This window comes from Carassius gibelio, chromosome B15 (assembly GCF_023724105.1).
Source record: "Carassius gibelio isolate Cgi1373 ecotype wild population from Czech Republic chromosome B15, carGib1.2-hapl.c, whole genome shotgun sequence".
Lineage (NCBI taxonomy): Eukaryota > Metazoa > Chordata > Actinopteri > Cypriniformes > Cyprinidae > Carassius > Carassius gibelio.
The window spans coordinates 5092283-5114986 of record NC_068410.1 but is presented as its reverse complement, the minus strand read 5'-3'; the positions used below and the strand labels follow the sequence as shown (position 1 = coordinate 5114986).

The following is a 22704-nucleotide window of genomic DNA, read 5'->3' as shown; positions in this document are numbered from 1 at the left end:
TTATATCAGCACCAAATCATTTCAGAAAATAAATCTGGACAAGAATAGGTTTCACTCTTCCTTTATTGAGATTCAAATTTGTACAAAATGGAGATTAGCGGTTAGACTTGGCCACTCTCTCCAGCTCATCTTTCTTCTTGATGGCATAAGAGTTGGAAGAACCCTGCAACAGACCAAAAAAAAATTACTTTAATAGCAATCAAATAAAAAGATTCATAAGACATATGACTGTAGATACCCTGAAGGTGTTGATAGTGAACATAGTAAAAGTAAAATGCTCCAATCAGATTGTTTATCTTACCTTGGCGGCATTGATGAGCTCATCAGCAAGACACTCTGCAATAGTCTTGATGTTCCTGAAAGCAGCTTCTCTTGCACCAGTGCAAAGCAGCCAGATGGCCTAAAATCATAACACAATAAGTGACCACTTTCACATTAGACCACATCTTTACTCGCCATTTCTGCGCTCTGCATTTTCTATGAATGGCCACCCAAATATTACAGTGTCTTGGGATAATAAAAGCACGTAACGAGTCCCTTAGAAGTCAACATGTATTTTCTTAATGCCATGTTCCTGGTCCCATTGGGAACATTTAATTGGTATTTTTTTCTCAGTCAGCCATTAGACAACTATTTAGGCAATTGTTTTATGCAAACTCTCACTCAAACGGACCTGGTTGACCCTGCGCAGAGGTGAGACATCAACAGCCTGTCTCCTCACGGTTCCAGCACGTCCGATACGAGTGGAGTCCTCACGAGGACCACTGTTGATGATGGCGTTCACCAGGATCTGCAGAGGATTCTATAAAAGAAATAAAAATTCCCAACATCTTAGAAATAGTTAGAAACATTTTAATACAGCACTTACATTCAACTATAAACTTAAGCCAGACCAAAGGCAACCAGGCATTAATAAATCTGCAGAAAGCGTCGACTCACCTCCCCAGTGAGCAGGTGGATGATCTCAAAAGCGTGTTTGACGATGCGGACGGTCAGCAGTTTCTTGCCGTTGTTGCGTCCGTGCATCATCATGGAGTTAGTGACGCGCTCCACGATGGGACACTGAGCCTTACGAAAACGCTTGGCTGCGTATCTGCCGCTGGAATGAGGGAGGTATTTGGCATATTTCTCCTTCACGGCAATGTAATCCTAACAAGAGAGAAAAAAAATACATGTTCATTTGTTCAGTCATATGAATTTCTACAGCCTCTAAATTATCAATGTGATCAAAATGTTACGGAAAATTGTACTACATGCTTTCTGCCATCTGATTTATAGCTTAGAACTATATTCTATACATATATATTTTTTATGTGATAGCTTCTATTATGCCTTTGTTTAATTTTATAAATAGGACTGTAGAAAAAGAGAGAGCGGGATTAGCAAAGGACTTCAAGTCGAGATTTGCTGTATTTCGAAAACACAAACCACGAGGCTATCAGCACTGACAACTTATACCTTTTTAGTAAGTAAATGATCCTTTAGAATAATTCTAAAAACATTCCAATTCAGGTCACAATACATGTCTTTTGGCATCATTTTAAAAACCTAACTTTCATATTAGTAATCTTTTCAATATGAACATTTACTGGATGGAAACAACTTCGATTTACTTAATCGTACATATTTAGATGTGCTGAAAGTATTTAATATGATTAAACAGGCTTGTGAGGAATGCTATTGGACATCTATTAATTATTGTATTGAATCATGTTCAGTCCATCACAAAAGCTAGAGATATACAATATTTGTTCGTCAATTTATATAAAGAATATGAATAGCATTAACTTATTTGCTGGGGAAAAAAATAGACTATTTCATATGTCAGAGCTGACTGGCAAATAAAAAACAACCCTCACAAAAAAATTTTGTCTATGAAAACACACCTGCAGGGAGATGTCGTTGATCTGCACATCATCTGTGCTCCATTTGCCAAAGAGTTTGATCTCTGGTGTTTCAGCAACAGCTGGCACAGCCTCCCAATCTTCAGCCATCTTTCAAAGCAAATGAGAATATCAGTTTATATACATAAATGAGTCCAAAAACATCAAAGTAGTCACACAGATGCAAAATAATCAAATAAAAACTAAGTTTGAAATGATAAGGACAAGAATATCAAAATAATTTTTAAATGGAAACAAGGCAACCCTAACATATTACAAAATTAAACTAAAAAAGCAATATTTACCAGTTAATACAGTAACGTTACATAAAGCGCAAGACGGTGTTAAATACAATTTACATTGACATCTAAAACATGGCTGCCACGTTCTGTTGAACGCATTAGGAATATGACCACAAACTACTCCAAATACACTCTAAACACTTTATAAAACTGGCAAAGCAACTCAATAATACAGGTAACATGGTTCAATCAACTGTTACATTGTTCGAAAACCAGAAACCAAACTGCAGCGGATTCGCTCCTGGTCTTTTCTTAAGAAACAGCGGAGCGCTTACAGAAGACCTTCAAATTCATTATTTTACCATCTTACATGTGACATATATGGGTAAAAATATGATTGTAAGTCTTTTAACAACCAGGTGTGTATACTTTGATGAGTTATGAAGGGGTATAAACGCTTTAAAACAGTTTTTTCTTCGTTACCTTCGCAGCGTGTGTGTCAATGGCGCACTCGAGCAGGCGGAAAGGAAGAGCGACACGAGGAGCGAGAAAAACCCCACTTCCGCTCAATGCACTTCCGAGTCGACCTCTTCTTCTGCGCTCTCATGTGAACGTATTTTTTCACTTTATTATTAATATTATTATGTGTTGTTGTTCTTGTTGTTGTTGTTAATGCCAAGTTTCCAAAGAAAAAAAGTGCATAAATATCAACATTATGTACAAAGAGGTGACATTACATGTAAAGCACCATTTATACACGTATATATAACAGTAAATCAATAATACAAAACGAAAGCTGTAACAAAATTAATGTAAAAGATTAAATAAATTCAAAGCTAATTTCAATTTAAAGGCTTTAAGATTCTTTGAAGATATAGTTTGGATATAATATTGAACCTATTTATTAAATAAAATGTAAAAAAACATGTTTTTGATAAGTGAATTTACTCAGATGAAAAAAAATAAACCCAAACACTTAAAATATAAAGACTTCATTTTCCAAGAAACAGTGTACATGAGTGTACATAACTATAAATGGTAAACAGAGGCGTAATCAAACTAATTATTAAATGATCTACTATATGTGGGGTTTGCTGTTTTTGAAAGGTTACAATTACAACCCTGTAATTGTTAAGAGATATATATACAGTTTAATACCATAAAAAATCCCAGAATCCCACAAAAAAAAAAAAAAACATTCCCACAACAAGGCTTACTGTTTACACACAATATTTTTATTAAGGCGTCATGACATAGTTTTATAAAATTGTATTCAGTTTTTATGTGATGAATATGAAGCAGACTACAATCAATACGACATTTCTGTCCCTCTTTAATTTCTCTCTTGTGCTGTGAGTTTTAGAAGAAATCACATCTTCGGTGATTAAACTTAACCACATATCCTGTCCGAGGGCCAATTAACAAACAAACACCTTGTTCTTCCTTCTGTCTATAACAAATACAGTGGATCTTGGGTCTTTATAATAGTTAACCGTTGGAGGGCAGCAGAGCCAATACCACTTTGCTTTGAACATAGGTTCTCAACCAGGGGCCCTTTAGGGGTTCTTCAGCATTTTAGATTTAATTTATTCATTTTTGCTAATTGTTTTGTAATTTATTTTGCTAATTGGATGACTAATGGTGCCTGGACAAGATTAGAGCAAATTAACTCTATTTAAGACTCCATGGACTTTTTTGGATTATGATTAAAAATCAAAACGCATGTCAATGTACTCCCTTAATAAATGTACATTATTTTGTACTTCACTGTGTTTAATTGGTGTATTTTAATTTAACAAAATGTCACAGTTTAAAGTTCCCATAAATATTATAAATATTTCACTCCATTAAAAAAATACTATAAATATTTAAAATTTCTTTTTAAAATAATTTATAATTGCAACAATTTGAAAAATGAGCATAAAATCAAATGCAGCAATGAAAAATAGCATTCATAGCAAATACAAAACTGCGATACACATAGAATATTAATTTAGAGTAAATAGGCCTACTTTTGGGCCTACATTGACCTATTTCTATTTTTAAATAAATTAAAATGTTTTTGTGATACACATTTACATTTTGGAATAAAGCTTAAAGAATTTTGTATTGAAACGTTCTCTGTACACGGAGACCTCTGATAGCGTCGGGGGCTTTTATTTTGAAATCCTCCTCGCTGCAGGTTTGCGGAAGTCCTCGCTGCTGTTCGTGCAGTGGTGCTTGTAGCCTGAACACACACACACACACACACACACACACCTATACATACACACACACACACACACACACACGGTTGTCCGCACAAAACAGGCTAAGAAACAACAAACCCAAACATCATATTCCAGGACTTCACGTACACCGCTGTTCTCTAGAGAAAGCCCGAAGGAGACTGAGATAAGGTGTGGTGTTGATGTAACGTTACTTCTCTTTTGTTGGTTTTTGTTGTGTTCGAAAGTGCATGCAGAGGCCTATCACAGCTATCATATGCAAAAACCACAAATGCATTTGCGCACAAAGTCTGATTCGGCAGAAATACTTATGGAGGAAAGGGACTTCTCATCTTTTGTGGTTTGCACAGCCATCATTTAAAGATAAACTAAAGAAGTGGCCAGACATATCTCTGTCCATCACACTGGGCCTGTGCTTGCGCAAAAGTACTGAGCTGGGCTTCACCCTAAGTGAGCAACTTGGGATTTTGAACCAGTTATGATTCTAGGTAGACAGCTGACTAGATTTGAAGTAAAGCCACTCTGTCATTCAGATTGATGTTCATTGGTTTATATCAAATTTAGACATGGACTGCACATAAGCTTCACAACATCTGCTGATTTGCATAGATATTGTTGCTGTATTCGTAATGTGTTGTTATTAACTGTTTAAATGTGTTCAGAGCTGTAAAGTGTATTATCTGCATTGTCATCTACACGTATGTCCCCTAGTCTCTCATGAAGTAAATGAAAAGTTTTACAGTAAGTAAGGATGCAAGTGTGTATGCTACTGCTTTTTATTAGCCATCTCCTGAAGCTTTTACTAGATACTAAACTAGCCTTATGGTAATCTTAATATTACTGGTATCAGCTAATAATGTTGTTAAATATGTTTTACTGTTTTCTTGTAAATTATATTAATGGTGATGTTATTCATATGAATTTTATGAATTCTATTTAAAATATTTAACGGTTAATATTATTATAATAAAGTATAAATTCACATCATCATAGTATAAGGGGGTAAGTTGTCACAATATTAACCTGCTATAAAAGAACCTAAATGTTATATATTAAAATAAATATAGGAATAAACATACAATGCCGTATCCAACTTCCTTAATAATAAATGGAAGTTCTGTACTTCACTCTTTTGTTGTTTTTATTTAAATATGTAAAATCACTTGATTTTGCGCTTATCTGTTTATTTTGTTATCCAGGTCTACATTTGGTTAATTAAACGTTCAGTTTCTTTATAATAATTTCCAAGGTTTTGCTAAATTGTTAAACTACAATATGTGGCTGCATCAAAGTTTATTAATTGATTAATAATATATAATAGACTATCAGAAACTGTAGTCAATAAATTGTATAGAATTACAACATATGAAACACACTGAAACCAACATGAAAAAAAATTACTTGCAGTAAAAAAAAAAAAAAAAAAAGATTCTATGATTTACCCCTTGTAGCATGTGACAACAAACCCCAGTCTCCTGCAAATAAATTAATACATTATTGTTCAACTTGACAGTAAATCTTATTGTTTGATTTCTGACAGCTTGCACATATTAACATCAGGTGCAACAGCCATAATTGGTGTAAACATAACGTGGCTGATCAGACAACCTATTATCGGTCACATGCGACCACCGCAACTTCAGTGAAGTGAGCGTTTAGAGATGCATCCATCTGCATGTACCTCAGCATGCCAGTCATCTGTCTCAGTGAGCTGTGGCATCTGTCTGGGTTCAGGTTTGTGTTGGGGCAGACATGGCGAGTGTTTGGTCACCAGGTCAAGGATTTGGCCTACTTGCACAAGCTGCGTGGAGATTAACCGGGCGAACGTATGGTCCTGTGACGCACGGATCCCACAAGCTGCGGTATTCACAGCATATGTGGCAGCATAATATTAATTATTAATAATAATAGTGTAATTGTGTGGTTTTTGGGGGAAAGGTTATGGAAAAAAAACCCTGCAGCATTTATGAATAGCTTGTATTCAGGTTAGTTTTTATTGGGTTTCTGTTTCATTTCTTATAAAGCATGCTTGAGTTTTACTGCTTTGATCTTTATGCAGCCGTATTCATTGAAGATATTTTTGCAGCACATTTCCTGTTTGCTTTGTCGACTTTTTTGGCATGGTTTGTTCGAGACACCTGTGTTTTTGTTATTTTGTTTTGAACAGCAAGTGCGAAACTGCACTCTACTACAGTCATTCAGCTAGTGGCACATGGCTACTACTGAGTGTGCAGTGCATGTGTGTGTTGTATATGTAGGGTGTGGTTGATGCTGACATGGATTGATCAGTGTGTGCAGGGTCAGGTTTGTTCAGCCTGATGATTCTGGATTCCAGTCTTTATCGGCTGATCTACTTCCTTATGTCAGATGAAATGTCTTCAGAGTTATGTTGTTGGCAAAGTGAGCACTGTCCTTATTCCGGTTTGCTACATGTTTGGTTTTAGCTACATTTCATTTGTCTTCCTGCGGTCAAACAGTAGCACATGACACTAGCAACCACAAGGTCATGGGTGCAATTCCCAGAGAAAAGCAAATGCTGATAAAACATTTGTTCGTTCCTTAGTTCAATAATCTGCTCATTATTTTATTGGTTTGTACCTTCTTTTTTTCCCATGTGTTTTTGTTTAATCTTTCATTAGTTGTTTCTCTTTGACTTTTACAGGTGGGCTCTCTGCTACCTGTTTGCCCTGGTAACATCTTGCCATGCCCTTCCCTTTTGGTAAGTCTCACAAGTGTCCAGCGGACATTGTGAAGAATCTAAAAGACAACATGGCCATTCTGGAGAAACCGGACATTTCAGACAAGAAGGCCGAGAAGGTATTGAAGATGTATGTAGTGTGTGTAAAGATATATGTGATGTGTTTGAGCCTGTACTATGACTATTTCCCATTAAAAGCCAGTAATGAGAAGGGTGTGTGTCCACAGGCTTCTGAAGAGGTGTCCAAATCTCTGCTGGCCATGAAGGAGATTCTCTACGGCACGAATGAGAAGGAGCCGCAGACAGAAGCCGTGGCTCAGCTCGCTCAGGAGCTCTACAACAGCGGCCTGCTCAGCATCCTCGTCGCAGATCTGCAGCTCATCGACTTTGAGGTGCTTTTATAGACTTTGGAGTTTAATAGACTAGGCCAGAAAATGACACCAAACTTCACCAAATTGCAGAAAGTTACTCAAAATCTATTGAGCAGTTCTCAAATGCTGTTGTTGTTTTATTAAATGCTGTTGTTGTTTTATTAAATGCTGTTGTTGTCTTGTATTACATCAAGACATTTACTTTTATTTATTTAGCAGACACATTTGTGCAATGTATGAGTCAAAACGACCTATGCCTGACAAATGAATCATATTGTGATGTGGAGGTGTTCAGCCTTTCTGGTTTTGAGGCTGTAATGACAAAGCTGCTCATTTATTAACATTTTATTTGTTAACAGAAACTAACAATGGCCATTTAAATTAAATATTTATGTAAATCTTTTGATGATGATGATGATGCTTAATTATAAATAAAATGTTATAATTACAGAAGTTTCAACGACCGAATGGGTTTGCACTTTGTATTACAGATAAATGCATTTAGAGTATTAATTTTAAGTCATTTTTTTTAACCCTTATGCGTTGTTGGGGACGTTTCGTCCACTAGGGGGTAAAGTTGAGTCTTATTTTGGCCACAACTGTGGGCAAATTCTCTAATCTTTCATTATGCTCGTGGATGAAAACATCCACTAAATTAAACTGCTGTAAAAATGTATCAGATAAATATTTGTTTCAGTTTTTTTGCAGAAATCTATTATCCAAGATTTTAACTCTTTAATTACCAAGTTCATAAATGATGTCACTGATTTGGGTGGGGGGGACACACAAAATGACTTCTTTTCAATATAAAAAGTGATAGTGGACTGGATATTTTTTTTTACCATTTATCAAAGTCTTGGGCATGTCAAAGGTAAGTAACAAGATTGGCTTTGATGCAATGTTAGTTTTTGGGCAGCATTAGATTTTAATTTTTTCTCCCTCATTTGTTGTTGGTGGCTGTTTTTGCCCCATTGACATCCATTATAAAGATGTTTTGATTGCAAAGCCATGACACCATATAATCATGCATTCTTGATTGTTTGTGGTTTTTCCTTTTTGGGAAGAGGTAAAACATTTTTATTTTTACAGTTGATCACTAGGTGTGACCATTAACCCTTTAGATAGGCCTGTGCAAAAAAAAGGGCTTAGTTTCTGGCTTGTATATGACATCATTTATGAACTTGGCAATTAAAGAGTTAAAATCTTGGATTAAAAAAAAAAACATTTGGTAGTTTTGATCAGGACTGGAGTTGATGCAAAAAAATATTTAAAAAAAAAAAAAAATGAATCTGATACATTTTTAGAGCAGTTTAATTGAGTGGATGTTTTCATCCCGAACATAAAGAAAGCGTAGTGAATTTGAACATTGCACAAGGTTTAAAATGGCTACTTCTACCTGATAAACTTTTTTAGAGCTTTATGTAACAACGGGAGAATTTTTTTTTAATTATTATTTTTTTTTAATTAATTTTGCATGGCTTTTCCAGGTCTTAATATTAATACATTTTAAAATTCCCTTGATATAGGTTTTCCAAGACTATATTGTATGAACATTGATTTTGATCTTAAATTATAAAGCAGTTGTTAAGGAAACAAATTAGAGTAGGAAATAAAATAACCACTTATATCTGATTTTTTAAACTGTTTTAAAGAATATTTAGTCTCATCTAAAATCATTTTAAGCCAGCTGTGCTGAGGCCCCCTAGTGGTGCTCAACTGCCTGGTTGAGAATCACTAGTCTAGCCCCTTAACATAATTATTTCAACTATAACTTTGTTTAATAGGTAAGAAACAACCATTCATTTGAAAACATGAAGTGAAAAACCTTCAGAGATTCTCATCTAATCAGAAGTGGCATTTTATTTTGCAGCTGAGAGACGTTAGTTTGATACCAGTTGTAAACTTTTCTCTCAGATTCCCATTTCTGAACTTCATGATTTGTATTTTGATCATTTGAGCTTTTCAAAAACTGCTCTGCATGTTATTTGTGTTTAGGGTAAGAAAGATGTGGCGCAGATCTTTAATAATATTCTGAGACGCCAGATCGGCACACGGACCCCTACAGTCGAATACCTGTGCACTCAACAAAATATACTCTTCATGCTGCTTAAAGGGTGAGACGTGTACACAAAAATATTATGAAGACATTTATTGGTTTTACTTCATATATAAACCTGCATCTTTGCAGTTGTCTGACTAGCTCAATTAGCTTTTTCTGATTTAGAGGCTGGTGTTTAGATCACATCTCAACCAGAGAACTGGTTTGGTGACTAATATGAAGCTTTTTTAACACAGGATTATTTTAAGATAACCTTATGAGTAAACTTTCGCTGTGTGTGTGTACATCAGCGATATTATCTTATATGTGAATATTTTGGAAGTTCCCTGTCAAAATATAAATTGTTATCATCCCAATGACGTTTTAGACTTTCTGTGGTGAAACGAGTATATAGATTACTCTCGTGGTGCCTTTTTGTCATTTTTAGAGCTTGACCACTTTTTGTTTTGTTTTATTGTATGGAAAAGAACTGAGCAAAATGAACATTAGTATCTCCTTTTCGGTCTGCGAACGAAACTCAAAACATGTTTGGAACTACATGAGCATGCATGTATGTTGGCAATATGTTTCTGATGTTGAGTTCCTGTCCTTTGTGTAGTTACGAGTCTCCAGACATCGCTCTGAACTGTGGGATCATGCTGAGGGAATGCATACGGCACGAGCCGCTGGCCAAGATCACCCTCTGCTCCGAGCAGTTCTACGATTTCTTCAGATACGTGGAGATGTCCACCTTCGACATCGCCTCGGATGCATTTGCCACTTTTAAAGTTAGTGTTTTTGTAAATATACACGCTTTGAGTGTTTGTGTTGTCTAGGAGGCATCTTGGATTATTTAATCTTCAGATGCAGTGTATAATTATGATGTCTGATGGAGTCCATTTGTTTGGTTTTCTTCCAGGATCTGCTGACGAGACACAAACTGCTCAGCGCTGAGTTTCTGGAGCAGCACTATGACAGAGTGAGTCACGGGCTTTTCTGTCACTGGTTTGCTTTGCGTCATTGTCTGTTGTTTTTGGATCTGACTGGATCTGTCAGTCATTCTGCAGCGCGTTTTTCTCAGAACTGTTTGCATTTGATGTGAACGTCAATACAATTGGAAGTGATTTGAATTTTAAGTGGGCCCAAAGAGTATGTAAGCACTTATGTCTGACTTCAAAGATGTCTTAATGTATTAGGTAACAAAATACCAAGAAATGGTAGTAGATCTTTTCTCAGAACTAACATTCATATTTGCACAATGAATTTTAATTAACTATTGTAAAATTAATTTCATTAGATGCATGAAGTCAGTTCCCCTCATGTTCTTCGGAATAACTGTGGAGGTTTCAGTAACATTTGGCAACCAGGTGTCCAAATAGTTTTGTAATATTCTCTGTAATAATTTTGGAGTGTGTGTGTGTGTATACGCTGTTCAAAATTATTACAAAACTATTTGGCCACCTAGTTGCCATTTTTTTATTTATATATATATATATATATATATATATATATATATATATATATATATAAATCAAAAGTTTGGGATCGGAACGATTTTTAATGCTTTTTATCATTGCTGCATTTATTTGATAAAAAATACAGGATTTGTTTTATTGTAAATATTATCACAATGTGTCAATATACATTGAAATCGAATTGTTACTGTCATACAAAGCTAAATGTTTTAGCGTCATTACGTCAGTCTTTATTGTCACATGATCCTCCACAAATCATTCTAATATGCTGATTTATTATCAGTGCTGGAAACTGTTGTGCTGCTTAATATTTTTTTGGAACCTGCGATACTTTTTTCTGGATTTTTTTGATGAATAATAATCTAAAAAGAATAGCATTTATTTAAAATATGAATATTTTCTAAAAATATACACAACCATTCAAAACTTTAGGGTAAATGATTTATTTTTTTATAAAAAATTAAAACTTTTATTCAGCAAAGATGTGTTAAATAAGAAGTTATAGCAAATATTTATATTGTTAGAACTTTTTAACTTTTATTCATCAAAGAATCCTAAAAACATATATTTTTGAGGATACTGTATGAGAAGCCAAACAACTTTTTATTTACTGTGTATCTCTTTCCTGTCTTTTTTCCCACTTTTGATCTTCAGTTCTTTAGTGAATATGAGAAACTTCTTCACTCCGAGAACTATGTGACTAAGAGGCAGTCGCTAAAGGTAAGAAATGGGTAAATCTGTGTGTTGTTTGTGCTTTTTTTAAATTACCATCCGAAGGTTTGGGATCACGGAGATTTTTTTTTTTGTCACCAAGGTTGCAATCATTTGATCAAAAATACAATAAAAATAGTAATATTGTGGAATATTACAATTTAAATTAACTGGTTTCTATTTCAATATACGTATTTTAAAATGTAATTTATTATTTTAATGCAAAGCTGAATTTTCAACACCATTATGATGCATTATGTCGTTTCTCTTTGTCTCAGCTTTTGGGAGAGCTGCTTTTGGACCGGCACAACTTCACTATAATGACAAAGTACATAAGCAAACCAGAGAACCTCAAACTCATGATGAACCTACTGAGAGACAAGAGCCGCAACATCCAGTTTGAGGCCTTTCATGTATTTAAGGTTCGAATTGTCAGCTGAATCTTCCAAGTTCAACACTCACCGATATGCCATCCCAAAACCTGTCTCAACGTTCAACATAAATTCTCTCTCTATGCATTTAGGTGTTTGTGGCCAATCCGAACAAGACCCAGCCAATCCTCGACATCCTGCTGAAGAACCAGACCAAACTCATCGAGTTCCTCGGCAAATTCCAGAACGACCGCACCGAGGACGAGCAGTTCGGCGACGAGAAGACCTATCTCATCAAACAGATCCGAGACCTCAAGAGGCCAACCCCGCAGGACGCTTGAGAAGGCCCACGATTGTATACCAATGCATGGAGGACGTCTAGACAGTCTTTAAGGCAGCGTCAGACGGTGTTTGGCTCTCTGGGACGTTGAGTAGCCGCAGCGCTGGGCATGTTTTTGTCTTTTGCAGGAAGCGTTAAATGCCGATGGAGCTCGGTGGGCGAGAAATATGAAGACAAGGATGAAAAGTAGTCTTGCTTCGCTGGACATTCAACCTCTCCCCCTACAATGTTTTGTTCTCATGTCTCAAAAAAACGAGCTAAATGAACCGAAAACATGGATGTTGATGCTGCTGCTTTATTGCACATAAAGAAGGAGGGTTTTGTAACTCATACACAAAGGTACACTCAAATGTCTGTTGATGCTTATTGGATGTTAATGACATGCAAAAAGCACTTAAACACACTCCTGTCAGCTCTTTTGCTCATTGTCGACTAAGTGAAAAACCGCAAATGTGACGCATAAATCATGCTTTGCACATTTCGCTTATCCCGGTTGAGTGAACATGTACATAGGCTTTTTCATCTTTAAAGTTTCTACCAGTGTTGACTGAGGAGGGTTTAGTGATTTTGTTAGAGTCGTGACTGTGATGTTGAACCTGATTTAACTCTTTCCATTCTTCTCTCATCGTTATTCACTGTGCAGAGTGGGTGGAAAGGAACGTTCTTTTGTCTGCTTTGTGTGATTGTGACCTTTAAAGTTTTGTGCTCTGATTATGATTTCTAATACTAATTTCAGTATAACTAACCCCACTACTCATACCTTTTAGTTAGTTTATATGTTACATTGTCCCTTGTTTGGATAATTGGATGAGTTCATGGGTGAAATCTCACAAATAAACATGTCTAGGTCACATTTCTCCCCAAAATCAAAAAAGAATATATATTTTGGGATGTTCCTCTCAAAAGTTCTCCTTACTTTAAAGTATCTGGTCTTTTATTTTCCGAAGTAATTTTCATAAGTGTCTTTTTTTATTTTATTTTTTACTTAAATTTAAGTTTATTTTCATTACACATTTAAATAAGTAAAAAGTCTGCACAGGTACTAATATATTTTAAACAAATATATATAATATACACAATTATTTAAATATATAAATATACTTATTTACAGACTTTTGTAAATTGTGCATTACCGAAATTGTTGCATAATTGTCATCCTAGAAATCTTTAATTGTGTAACCACAAACAAACTATGATTTCATATATCTGTCTTTTCAATTTGGGATGAAATGTGACCTGGTCAAATTATTTTACTGGTTTTTGACTAAATTCACAAGCTTATCTTCCTTTTGAGTAGGTTTTTATTTGGGGGAAAAAGCATGTGGGACGTTATAAGCAGCAGACTAATCGGAAATGGTTGGACATAGAGAAACAGCTCATATTAGCACCTGATTGTGGCTGCTGAGAGGAAATTGGAGAAGTCATGTCCTTTATGAATGTTTTATTTAGGTTTGTTTTAGCAACAGTGCAGTGGTTGATGGGGGTTGTCATGTAATACTTTGAATCTGTTGAATGAATGAAAAACCACACAGAACTGAAAATGAGTTGGAGGGTTTGGTTGATCATTTTCGAGTTATGGTTGGCATTTCTGCTCTCTTACTCACAAGACAGCCACAATCATCTACCATGAAACCCACCATTTCTTCCCTAAACGAAACCAGGTGTTATTCATAATGGTAACTCTTACTCCTTTTCAATGCAGAACTAAAAGATGTTCTACCGAATGTTTACAGTACTGGTCAGAATAACAGGGATTGACTTAACAGTATTTTATTTTAGTGATGCCATACCTACAATAAACTTTACGTAGTTTAAAGATGTACAATTTTCATTTTTCAGTCTCAGCATATACTGTTTATGTGGTGACTGGCAACTCACCATTGGTTGGCACATGTAACAACAGCCAATCACAGTCATCTTGTATGCCTGACATCATAATGGCCCAGAGCATTAGGAATTCAGAGAATTAGCAAGTTTATCTTGCATATCAGTGCATGTTTTTATTTTGCAGCCTTAGATGAAGCATGGACGTCTAACGGACGGCTGGAAACCTCTCGGCCTGCTGTCTGTTCAGTTAAACAGTCCAATCTAACCTATGTAGACCTGGCCCAAGTAATAAGACTTGGGCACAAAAACGGTGGTGTTTCATCTGATATGTCAACCAGACTAACAGTTGGAAATAAAGTTTGGAATAAAATTGTTTCTACTGTGGTTTTCCTTTGATTATTAGTTTATTCACTAAAGTACATGGTACGAGGTAATGCCATTATATAACATCTACTATACATATATGTTGATAGAGATGGAAGGATGGATGGATGGATAAATAGATAGATAAAAAAACAGCTAAATTCGTACAAACGTATATGATTTATACAAAACGTGCGCGCGCTTGCTTAATCTGGGTCGCGCGCATCATCACCAGTGTCGCTGGCCACTGTGACTTTAAGAGCGATTTTTATATATATAAATATATACATAAATAATAGATTCTTCCGGTCCATTATAACAAACGGCAAATATAGTGTCAGAAAGCCAAGAGAGGCATAATAAAGGATCTGTTCTCGCTAAAAACAGCGTTTTCCCCCCCTTCATCATGGTGAAGATCAGCTTTCAGCCCATCACGGGACAAAAAGCCGACAAAGAGGAGGCTGATGGAGATAAAACTCAAATATTCATACCGCATCCACACGTAAGTTTCTCTTTTTAAGTACATCATATGAAATGTCACGCAAAACAGCGGTTGAAGCGAACAAAAAGCCGGAAAGGAAAGATCATCTATGGTAAACCATTAATCGTGTCATTTCCTGGGATGATTATGATCTACAGACAACGATCCAGGATCGAGGTTTTATGTATTTGTAGTTTTCTTATTCTTCTGAAATACAGAAATATTGTTGCCCTTTGGTTTCATAACAAGAGGACATGGATGCTGCAGCACCTGCACCAATCACATCATATACCGTGCATCATCTTCATCTCAGCCATAACATGTGCACTGTATCTCCCTATATACGTGCTTAAAATGTGTATTATTGAAAAATTGTGTTTAAAAACATGCTCTTTAATTATTTAATTAAAGAACATCTTTGGTTCAACTAATATAAAATAGCTTAAAGCATCTTGCCCTTTATTTTTTAAATATATTTATTATAATGAATGCTTGGATTGTTATTGTCAGTTCTTAAGGCATTTATTCTAAAGCAATTATACTGACAAGAGATGAAATTTGACAGTCCAGCAAAGGTTTATGTGTCTAAGCAAACACACACACACACAAATCCAATAGAGACAAAATGGCAGATGGCTACGGTGAGGAGAAATGACTTCCGTGAGCTTTAGCTGTTTAATCTCAGCGTGTGTGTGTGGGGATTTTGCTATCTTTTGGGACCAGATGACCTCCCAACGATGAAAAAACAAGGTGAAGGGTGTAATTCATGGACCATTCGCATCTCTAATTATTCCTCATGTTAAAGAATGCATACTTCCCTGCTATAAAAGGTGCAAAAAATCTTGTCAATTAGGTATGAGTGCAGTATTCAAGAAACATAGGCAGGGAACGATCTGGTGAGGTTTCCTTGAAGCTATAAACAAATCAGTGAGATAAAAGATATAAACAAATAATTAATAGAAAGCTTGTTCCAAGTTATCTGGTCTTTAATAGCATTCTTAAAACATTAGTGCAGAAATGTTATTTATACATCATTCATGGAACATTATGCTGAAACGTTTCCGCCTAGTGTTTTTATAAAATAATTGCTTATTACTCACTGAACATTAATGTAATATTACCATAAAACTGATCAAATGGAACATTCACTGAATGTTTTCTATAACCTTTGTATTCAGTAATAATGTGTTCATGTGTTCATAACTTAAATAACAATATGGCAATGGGGGCCATATCTGGATGACCTCCTGCATCAACAGAGATGCTAAAATGTGCAGTTGCTGTACACTTTGCTTTCCCATAAGGCCATGGGAGCCGAGGATCCAGAACTGAAAAGTACAAATTGAGGAAAGAGAGAAAAAGAAACAGACTTCACTTTAAACAAATAATGTTTTTTTTCTTTTTGTAAAAATGGGGTAGGTGTTACTTTAGCATTTATTTAAATATTTCACTATCTATCTTAATGCAAAAACAATAAGCTGACAAGTCAAAAGGAAGTCACCATTATGATGTCAAACCAAATGTGCATGTGTAAGTGAGTTAAGAATGAGGCCAGATCAGGCCATGTGCCGTGAAGTTGGCAGATGGGTAGCGAGACTGGGGGCGTTATTAGTCATTGCCTATCGGCATCTCGCATCTAATAATTCCCCGCTGTAGTACGGGAGCATTGAATAATCCATTCCTGGCTGCATGGCATACAAGTGAATGTAGTGCCGATTGTAGCACGTCTCCCAGTGTGTGGGTGATCATACTGAAAGTGGCACGGTATATTGAGGACATGATGAATTCATTACTGCTTTGTGTGTGTGTGCGTCGGGTTTTGCCATCTTGGTAAGGACCAAATGTCCCTGCAGAGATAGTACAACCTAAAATGACCTACTTTGTGGAGGCCTGTGAGAGGAGCTTATGATGAAAACAACTACATAAAAGGGCTAAATATCTTAGGGTGTATTTAGTATGCTAAAAGATAAAAAAAAAATGTAAATGTCCCTAATATGATATAAAAATATGCATGTGTGTGTGTGTATTTGTAGGTGGACGAGGAGCTGGTCTTGCCTGTCGGACGGAAACGCTCCTCTCTGAGTGGACTTTGCTGTCTGACAACTGCACTGTTAGTCTTCACCTGCAGTTTGATATATGCTTCGATTTATATCTACCGCTACTACATCATTCCTCAGGTAGCACACAATTAATTGCATGAGTGGCATATAGCCCAAAACATTGCATGATTTTTGGCTGTCCCAGACGAAAAATTGGCAGCGTAAAACAATCGTGGCTCCTAATCCGTGGTCCTGCGTCGCACAGTGAGAAAGATTCAATGATGGCTGTTGTCACGGTCTTGCGAACAAATATAGCCTATCATTTTATGCCATTGTCAGAAATACAACGTGATCATTGCACAGTGTGTTTGCTTCCTCTTTTGCCGCTTCCATTTTTTTTATTAAACACACATAAAAACTACAACTGCTAAAGTGTGATTCATCAGGCTCTTTTTGTGTACCACTTACGCATGCTGATGATATTTTATTCTTTTATAGAAACGTGCAGTCTACATGCATGCCGTAGTTTAATAGATTCATGTCACACAGTGTGATCTGCACTGATCTTATAGGATTGCTGCAGAAGGCATAACACTCACAATTATGATTGTATAATTAGTAAAGCTGAAGCCTCTGGTTTGTTCTGCTGTTCTATTTTTCTATCAAGAGCTTAAATGTTTTGTTAATGGCTCACTGCTGTGATTCATCTGCTTTGTGAGTTCATCATAAACTACTACTTTGTACTATTACTTTGTTTTCCCATTTATTGACTGACAGCTCTTTTGTCTCTTTTGTTGAGAAAAATCAGGAGTAATTGCACTGTGTAGTTCTAGTAACTCACTAACTCCCTTGCACAAAAACAGATTCAGTATTCCTCAGAATTAATAAAAACTGAAATGCAAACTCAGAATGCGATGAAGACCTGCAATATATATATATATATATATATATATATATATATATATATATATATATATATATTTATCCTTTATGTATTTAATCCCATTTTATTAACCAATATCTTTGCCGCTGATCTTCGATTATCCAATTCAACCATAATAATAAGCAAAAAGGACTTTAGACAAACATGAAATTTGTATTTGTAGTGCTGAACTTTGTTTTCCTACAATGCAGAATGACAGCACAGCTGAAAGCTTTGTTTGAGCCTCATCCTCTACTGTGCAGACGTGAATTTTGAATTGACATTTCCTTCAGCCGGCATATTTTTTGCCCTTTTGGCATGAAAGGGACCAATATAGCGCTTATCTATATTGAAAACAAACAAGCAAGCCCATCCCGGATGAGAAAAAGTAATGCAAAAGTAATGTAATGCATTTCTTCCCATAAAAGGAACTTTCCCCAACACTGCTCAATACCTTATTAGATTTTATTCAGACTGCAAACACAGGAAAAAGTGAGAAAACAGTTAGTTTGTGAAAGGATAGTATGAAAATCAACATTGTTTTCCCACAATTTTAAGCCCTATTTGAAAGTTATCTGCTATATTTTATTCTTTTTTTCCAGGAATTTTGGTTCAGGTGATAGGAAGATCAAAACATTAATATAATATAATATAAATCATGTATTGTGTGTGATGGTTATTCAGACTCCGGATCAGAGTCGGTTCCACTGCCGTGTGGTGTACGAGGATTCGGTGGCTGCTCCCCTGCGAGGGTCTCACGAGCTGGAGGAGAGCGTTGGGATCTACCTGAAGGAAAACTACGAGCAAATCAGCATTCCTGTGCCCGACTTCAGTAACACTGACCCTGCTGATATCATTCATGATTTCAACAGGGTAACACTTAGCTCTTGTTCTATAGACTAATACTAATGCATCAACAGGGTATGTTTTCACGTGTTGTGTTTGGGTTTTTAGGGTCTGACGGCTTACCATGACATTGCTTTAGATAAGTGTTATGTCATTGAGCTCAACACCACTGTGGTCATGCCTCCACGTAACCTTTGGGAACTGCTCATTAACGTCAAGGTACCTGTAGCCTATTGTTTGAATATAAAGGCAGTTGAAATGTAAACTTTTATTTATTTGATCATGTTGCCTTTCTGTTTTTGTGTAGAAAGGGACCTACCTCCCCCAGACGTACATTGTCCAGGAAGAGATGATCGTGTCTGGCCGTGTTAATAATATGCATCAGCTTGGCCGCTTTATTTACCGTCTGTGTAACGGTAAAGACACGTACAGGCTCCGCCGCCGCACTTCACGCCGTCGTAAGTTTGCATATTTTTGTCTTTTTCTTTAGTGTGAATAGTAGTGGTCAGCTAATATGGATCGGTCCAATGCTGTTTCCAATAGAGAGCATCATATCACTCGACTGAAATTAGATAAAAATGACATCATATTTAATAGGATAATTAAAATTAAGGTATACGTTTTTCATCTCAACGACAAGCTAGAAGCCCAATTTGGCCATACAATATTACAGCATAATTAATTCTTCATCTTCTTGGTGGGAGGAAACTGTGCTCCTGTGTGGTATCACAGCTGCCATACAAATCTGATTGACGTCCAGCTTAATAGCTCATTGCAGCTAATTAGCGGAACAATTAAGAAACTCCCGCGGAATGGCTTCCTGTATTAAGCAATCTACTTCTCCCTGGTTCACGAAGATCATTTTGTAGGAATATAATATGATAACATCCATTATCTGGGACAATTTCATGGAGGCAGGCTATGAAATTATGATCCATGAATACTCAATTGTTAATTCCTATTTGATGGCGTTTCACACAATATAATTTCCCATATTTTGCGATTGCATTATGTTTTCTAATATATATTAATCAATGCGCTAAATAAATACACTGAAAAATAATTTTTCACATTTTTATATAAAACTATATTCCTTAAAGCACTTTTTGTAATGTTTCTAGGGATATGCCAGTATCATGTTGCGATTATTTGCTAATGCTTTTATCACGGTGTATGGTATTATCACAGTATTAAAATTTAGTTTTAAAAAAGTGGTCATAATACAGTTTAAAAGGTTTAATAACTTTTATCTTATAACAAAAAAACTGAATAATTAAATACAAATTAAGAAATACAGAAAAATATATAAAGTTAAATGTTTTACACAGATTAAAGTGCACAAGAATTATAAAGACCGATAGGTATCACTTTACAATAAGACCTTAGTAGTTAACCTTAATGAATGCATTAACATTCACAATGAGAAATAGATACATTTGTTACAGAAGTTCTTTGTTAAAAAATACAAGTCTTAGTTCATGTTAGCTCATTAAAAAACACAGTTGCAACTTTCAGTTTTAACAACCTGTTATTAAATATTGGAATACATAAGATTAATGAATGTTCAGAAGAGATTTTCATTAGCAGTTTATGTTATAATGAGTTAACTAATGAAGCCCTAATTTAAAGTGTGAACGATAAAGAATCAAAACACTTTCAAACAATATCTAGAGCATGCTGTAGAAAAAAAAAAGTTTGAAAATGAATAGCCTATTAAGTCTAAATATTTAAGTATTTGGCGCTGTGATGAACACCATAGCAAATCCACAAATCTGAATGGCTAAATTATTTAAATACTTTTTAGAAAGTAGCACAGCTGCTTTATGTATAGGGTTTTAGCTTTTGTTAATTATAATAACCTTGGTAATTTATAACTATTTTTTTCTACACATTATTTTATGTTTCCTGTTAGGTATCACCAAGCGTGATGCGCAGAACTGTCACCGAATCCGTCACTTTGAGAACACTTTCGTGGTGGAGACAATGATTTGTGAGACTCCATAGGCTGTTTGTCACTTAGCCCCGCCTATTTCTGATGAGATCACACCCTCTGGTCTCGGTAGCCACAACAATTTAAAAATCACACTCTTGACCTCTAATACTTGTCTTTACACAGCATTTCTCTCTTTTTGTACTTCCCTCTCTGTACCTAGTAATTCATTACAAATGTTCCCTTAACAAATTCTGAACAGTTTGTTTCTGCATATTTGTAATAATCCACATTTTCAAATTGATGCATTTAAAAATGTAACAGTAGCATCTGAAGTCTTTAAATGAGAAAGTTACACGGGCATTAAGCTGCACAATGCCTGCATGCTCGTACCTGTGTGTAACTGGCTGTTTGTGCTCCGTCAAACTGCTCTTTGCTCTCTTACTGTATGTATTTATGTGTTTTTAGATCTATTCTTGGATAGAGATGCACCGAAACTGTGGCCAAAAATTCCATAAAATGATGTGGAAAATATTACCGGAAAGCATTACTCTAACATCTAATCTCTGAACTGCAAAAATAATTTTCTTAGTATTTTTGTCATTTTCCCTGATGGTTAAAAGCACTTATAATATACAGATTTCCAAAGGTAAAGAGTCTTCTTTTGCCCCGATTTGTGTATTTTTAGGCACAATATTCACGTTTCTTTTGGTGCATCACTACTCATGAATATCCTAACTGATCCTAGTGCCGTTTAAAGCATCTGATAAAAAAAAATTGCTTCCATCATTACATTTATCATATGTATTAGTTCACAAAGTATATTGATATTGACTTTAGTGCTTCTACAACATGCTTCCTGTGCCACTTCCTCTTTTCTTCCTTCTCTCTCTGCATGCTTTTCAAGACGACACATGCATCGTTTGAGTATTTTCTTATCATATGAGCGAAGCCTTAGGCCAGATTCATGCCCTGGACTAATGTATACAATCTCTAAAGCTCGTCGTGTTTATGTGTATGTGTTGAAGTAAAAAACCTTGTTTAGTTTGGTGAAGCAAACCTGTAAATAAACCAGTAAGACCTAACTATCCCACATTTTTGTCATTTCTGTTACAAAACCCTGACAGCATGCACAAACCCAGTTTTTTCTTTAACAAAAGCAATTGCACAATACAAAAATTGCAGTTTTTGTTGCATAACTGCTTGTTTTGCACCTTTAGCAGGTTCTAGAAAAATATCCTGGTGATAAACAACAAACAGAACCCATGTTATAGCTGATTTTGATGTTAAATCAGCTGGGAAACTTCTCCAAAGCCCAGAGGAAGTCTGTGTAGTATCAGACCTCTTGTACTCCATGAAACTGTAGGAAAGGGGAAATGAAATACGTGTCACTAAAAACCGTTATTCTCAAGCATGACTTGGAAATGATCTTGCACAATCTTGTGTTTGATATGCCCATCCTCTTTGCTCAGTCTGAGGTTTCAGGTTAGATTGTTAAATCATGCATAAATCTGAGTCATAGTTATTTCTAGAAGGGGTGTCTGAGAGCAAATTATATAAATAATTCAGTCAAATGGAGTAGTTCAATCAAAAATCAACATTTCAAACACAGCTTTCTTCTGTGAAACAAGTTTTTTTCTTTTTTCATGCAATGATGCAAAATGAGATCCAAAAATGATAAAAAAGCACTATAAAAATAGATTTTTTAAGTCATGTGACAGCTTTATGTGAAAAGCAAACTGAAAAATTATTCACTGTTAACTTTCTTGCTCATTCTCTGTTAACTGAGAAACACTGTGAGTGGAAAATTAAGTCAGTGAGTAGGTCGTTAACTATTAATTTACAAATTGGACATATTGGGTTTGTTTAACAGACATTGCTCACTATAAACAGTTATGGTATGTGTAACGATACAACCTTCGTAATCATCGGGAAGAAG

At 35.6% G+C, this 22704-nt stretch overlaps 3 protein-coding genes across 4 annotated transcripts; 2 read left to right on the top strand and 1 right to left on the bottom strand.

The window, feature by feature from the left end:
• Nucleotides 1-45: 45 nt before the first annotated feature.
• rps5 (ribosomal protein S5) lies at nucleotides 46-2735 on the bottom strand. The gene is made up of 6 exons (XM_052576032.1): nucleotides 2609-2735; nucleotides 1887-1994; nucleotides 940-1149; nucleotides 674-802; nucleotides 302-400; nucleotides 46-163 (listed from the first exon to the last, which is right to left on the bottom strand). Exons 2-6 carry the CDS (start codon nucleotides 1992-1994, stop codon nucleotides 95-97), a joined length of 615 nt encoding a protein of 204 aa, XP_052431992.1. The 5' UTR covers nucleotides 2609-2735; the 3' UTR covers nucleotides 46-94.
• A 1576-nt stretch (nucleotides 2736-4311) lies between these two features.
• On the top strand, nucleotides 4312-14559 carry cab39 (calcium binding protein 39). Of its 2 annotated transcripts, XM_052576030.1 has the most exons (9): nucleotides 4312-4524; nucleotides 7016-7170; nucleotides 7279-7443; nucleotides 9418-9536; nucleotides 10080-10248; nucleotides 10380-10439; nucleotides 11590-11655; nucleotides 11925-12068; nucleotides 12170-14559. In XM_052576030.1, the coding sequence occupies exons 2-9, from the start codon at nucleotides 7057-7059 to the stop codon at nucleotides 12356-12358; spliced, it is 1026 nt and encodes a 341-aa protein (XP_052431990.1). In that variant the 5' UTR covers nucleotides 4312-4524; nucleotides 7016-7056; the 3' UTR covers nucleotides 12359-14559. The 2 variants fall into 2 exon arrangements, with proteins under 2 accessions (XP_052431990.1, XP_052431991.1); XM_052576031.1 differs by lacking the exon at nucleotides 4312-4524 and having other exon boundaries at nucleotides 7038-7181.
• Nucleotides 14560-14747: 188 nt separating this feature from the next.
• Nucleotides 14748-21850, top strand: itm2ca (integral membrane protein 2Ca). The gene is made up of 6 exons (XM_052575504.1): nucleotides 14748-15049; nucleotides 17062-17205; nucleotides 18674-18862; nucleotides 18944-19054; nucleotides 19143-19293; nucleotides 20748-21850. Exons 1-6 carry the CDS (start codon nucleotides 14954-14956, stop codon nucleotides 20837-20839), a joined length of 783 nt encoding a protein of 260 aa, XP_052431464.1. The 5' UTR covers nucleotides 14748-14953; the 3' UTR covers nucleotides 20840-21850.
• The last annotated feature ends 854 nt before the right edge of the window (nucleotides 21851-22704 follow it).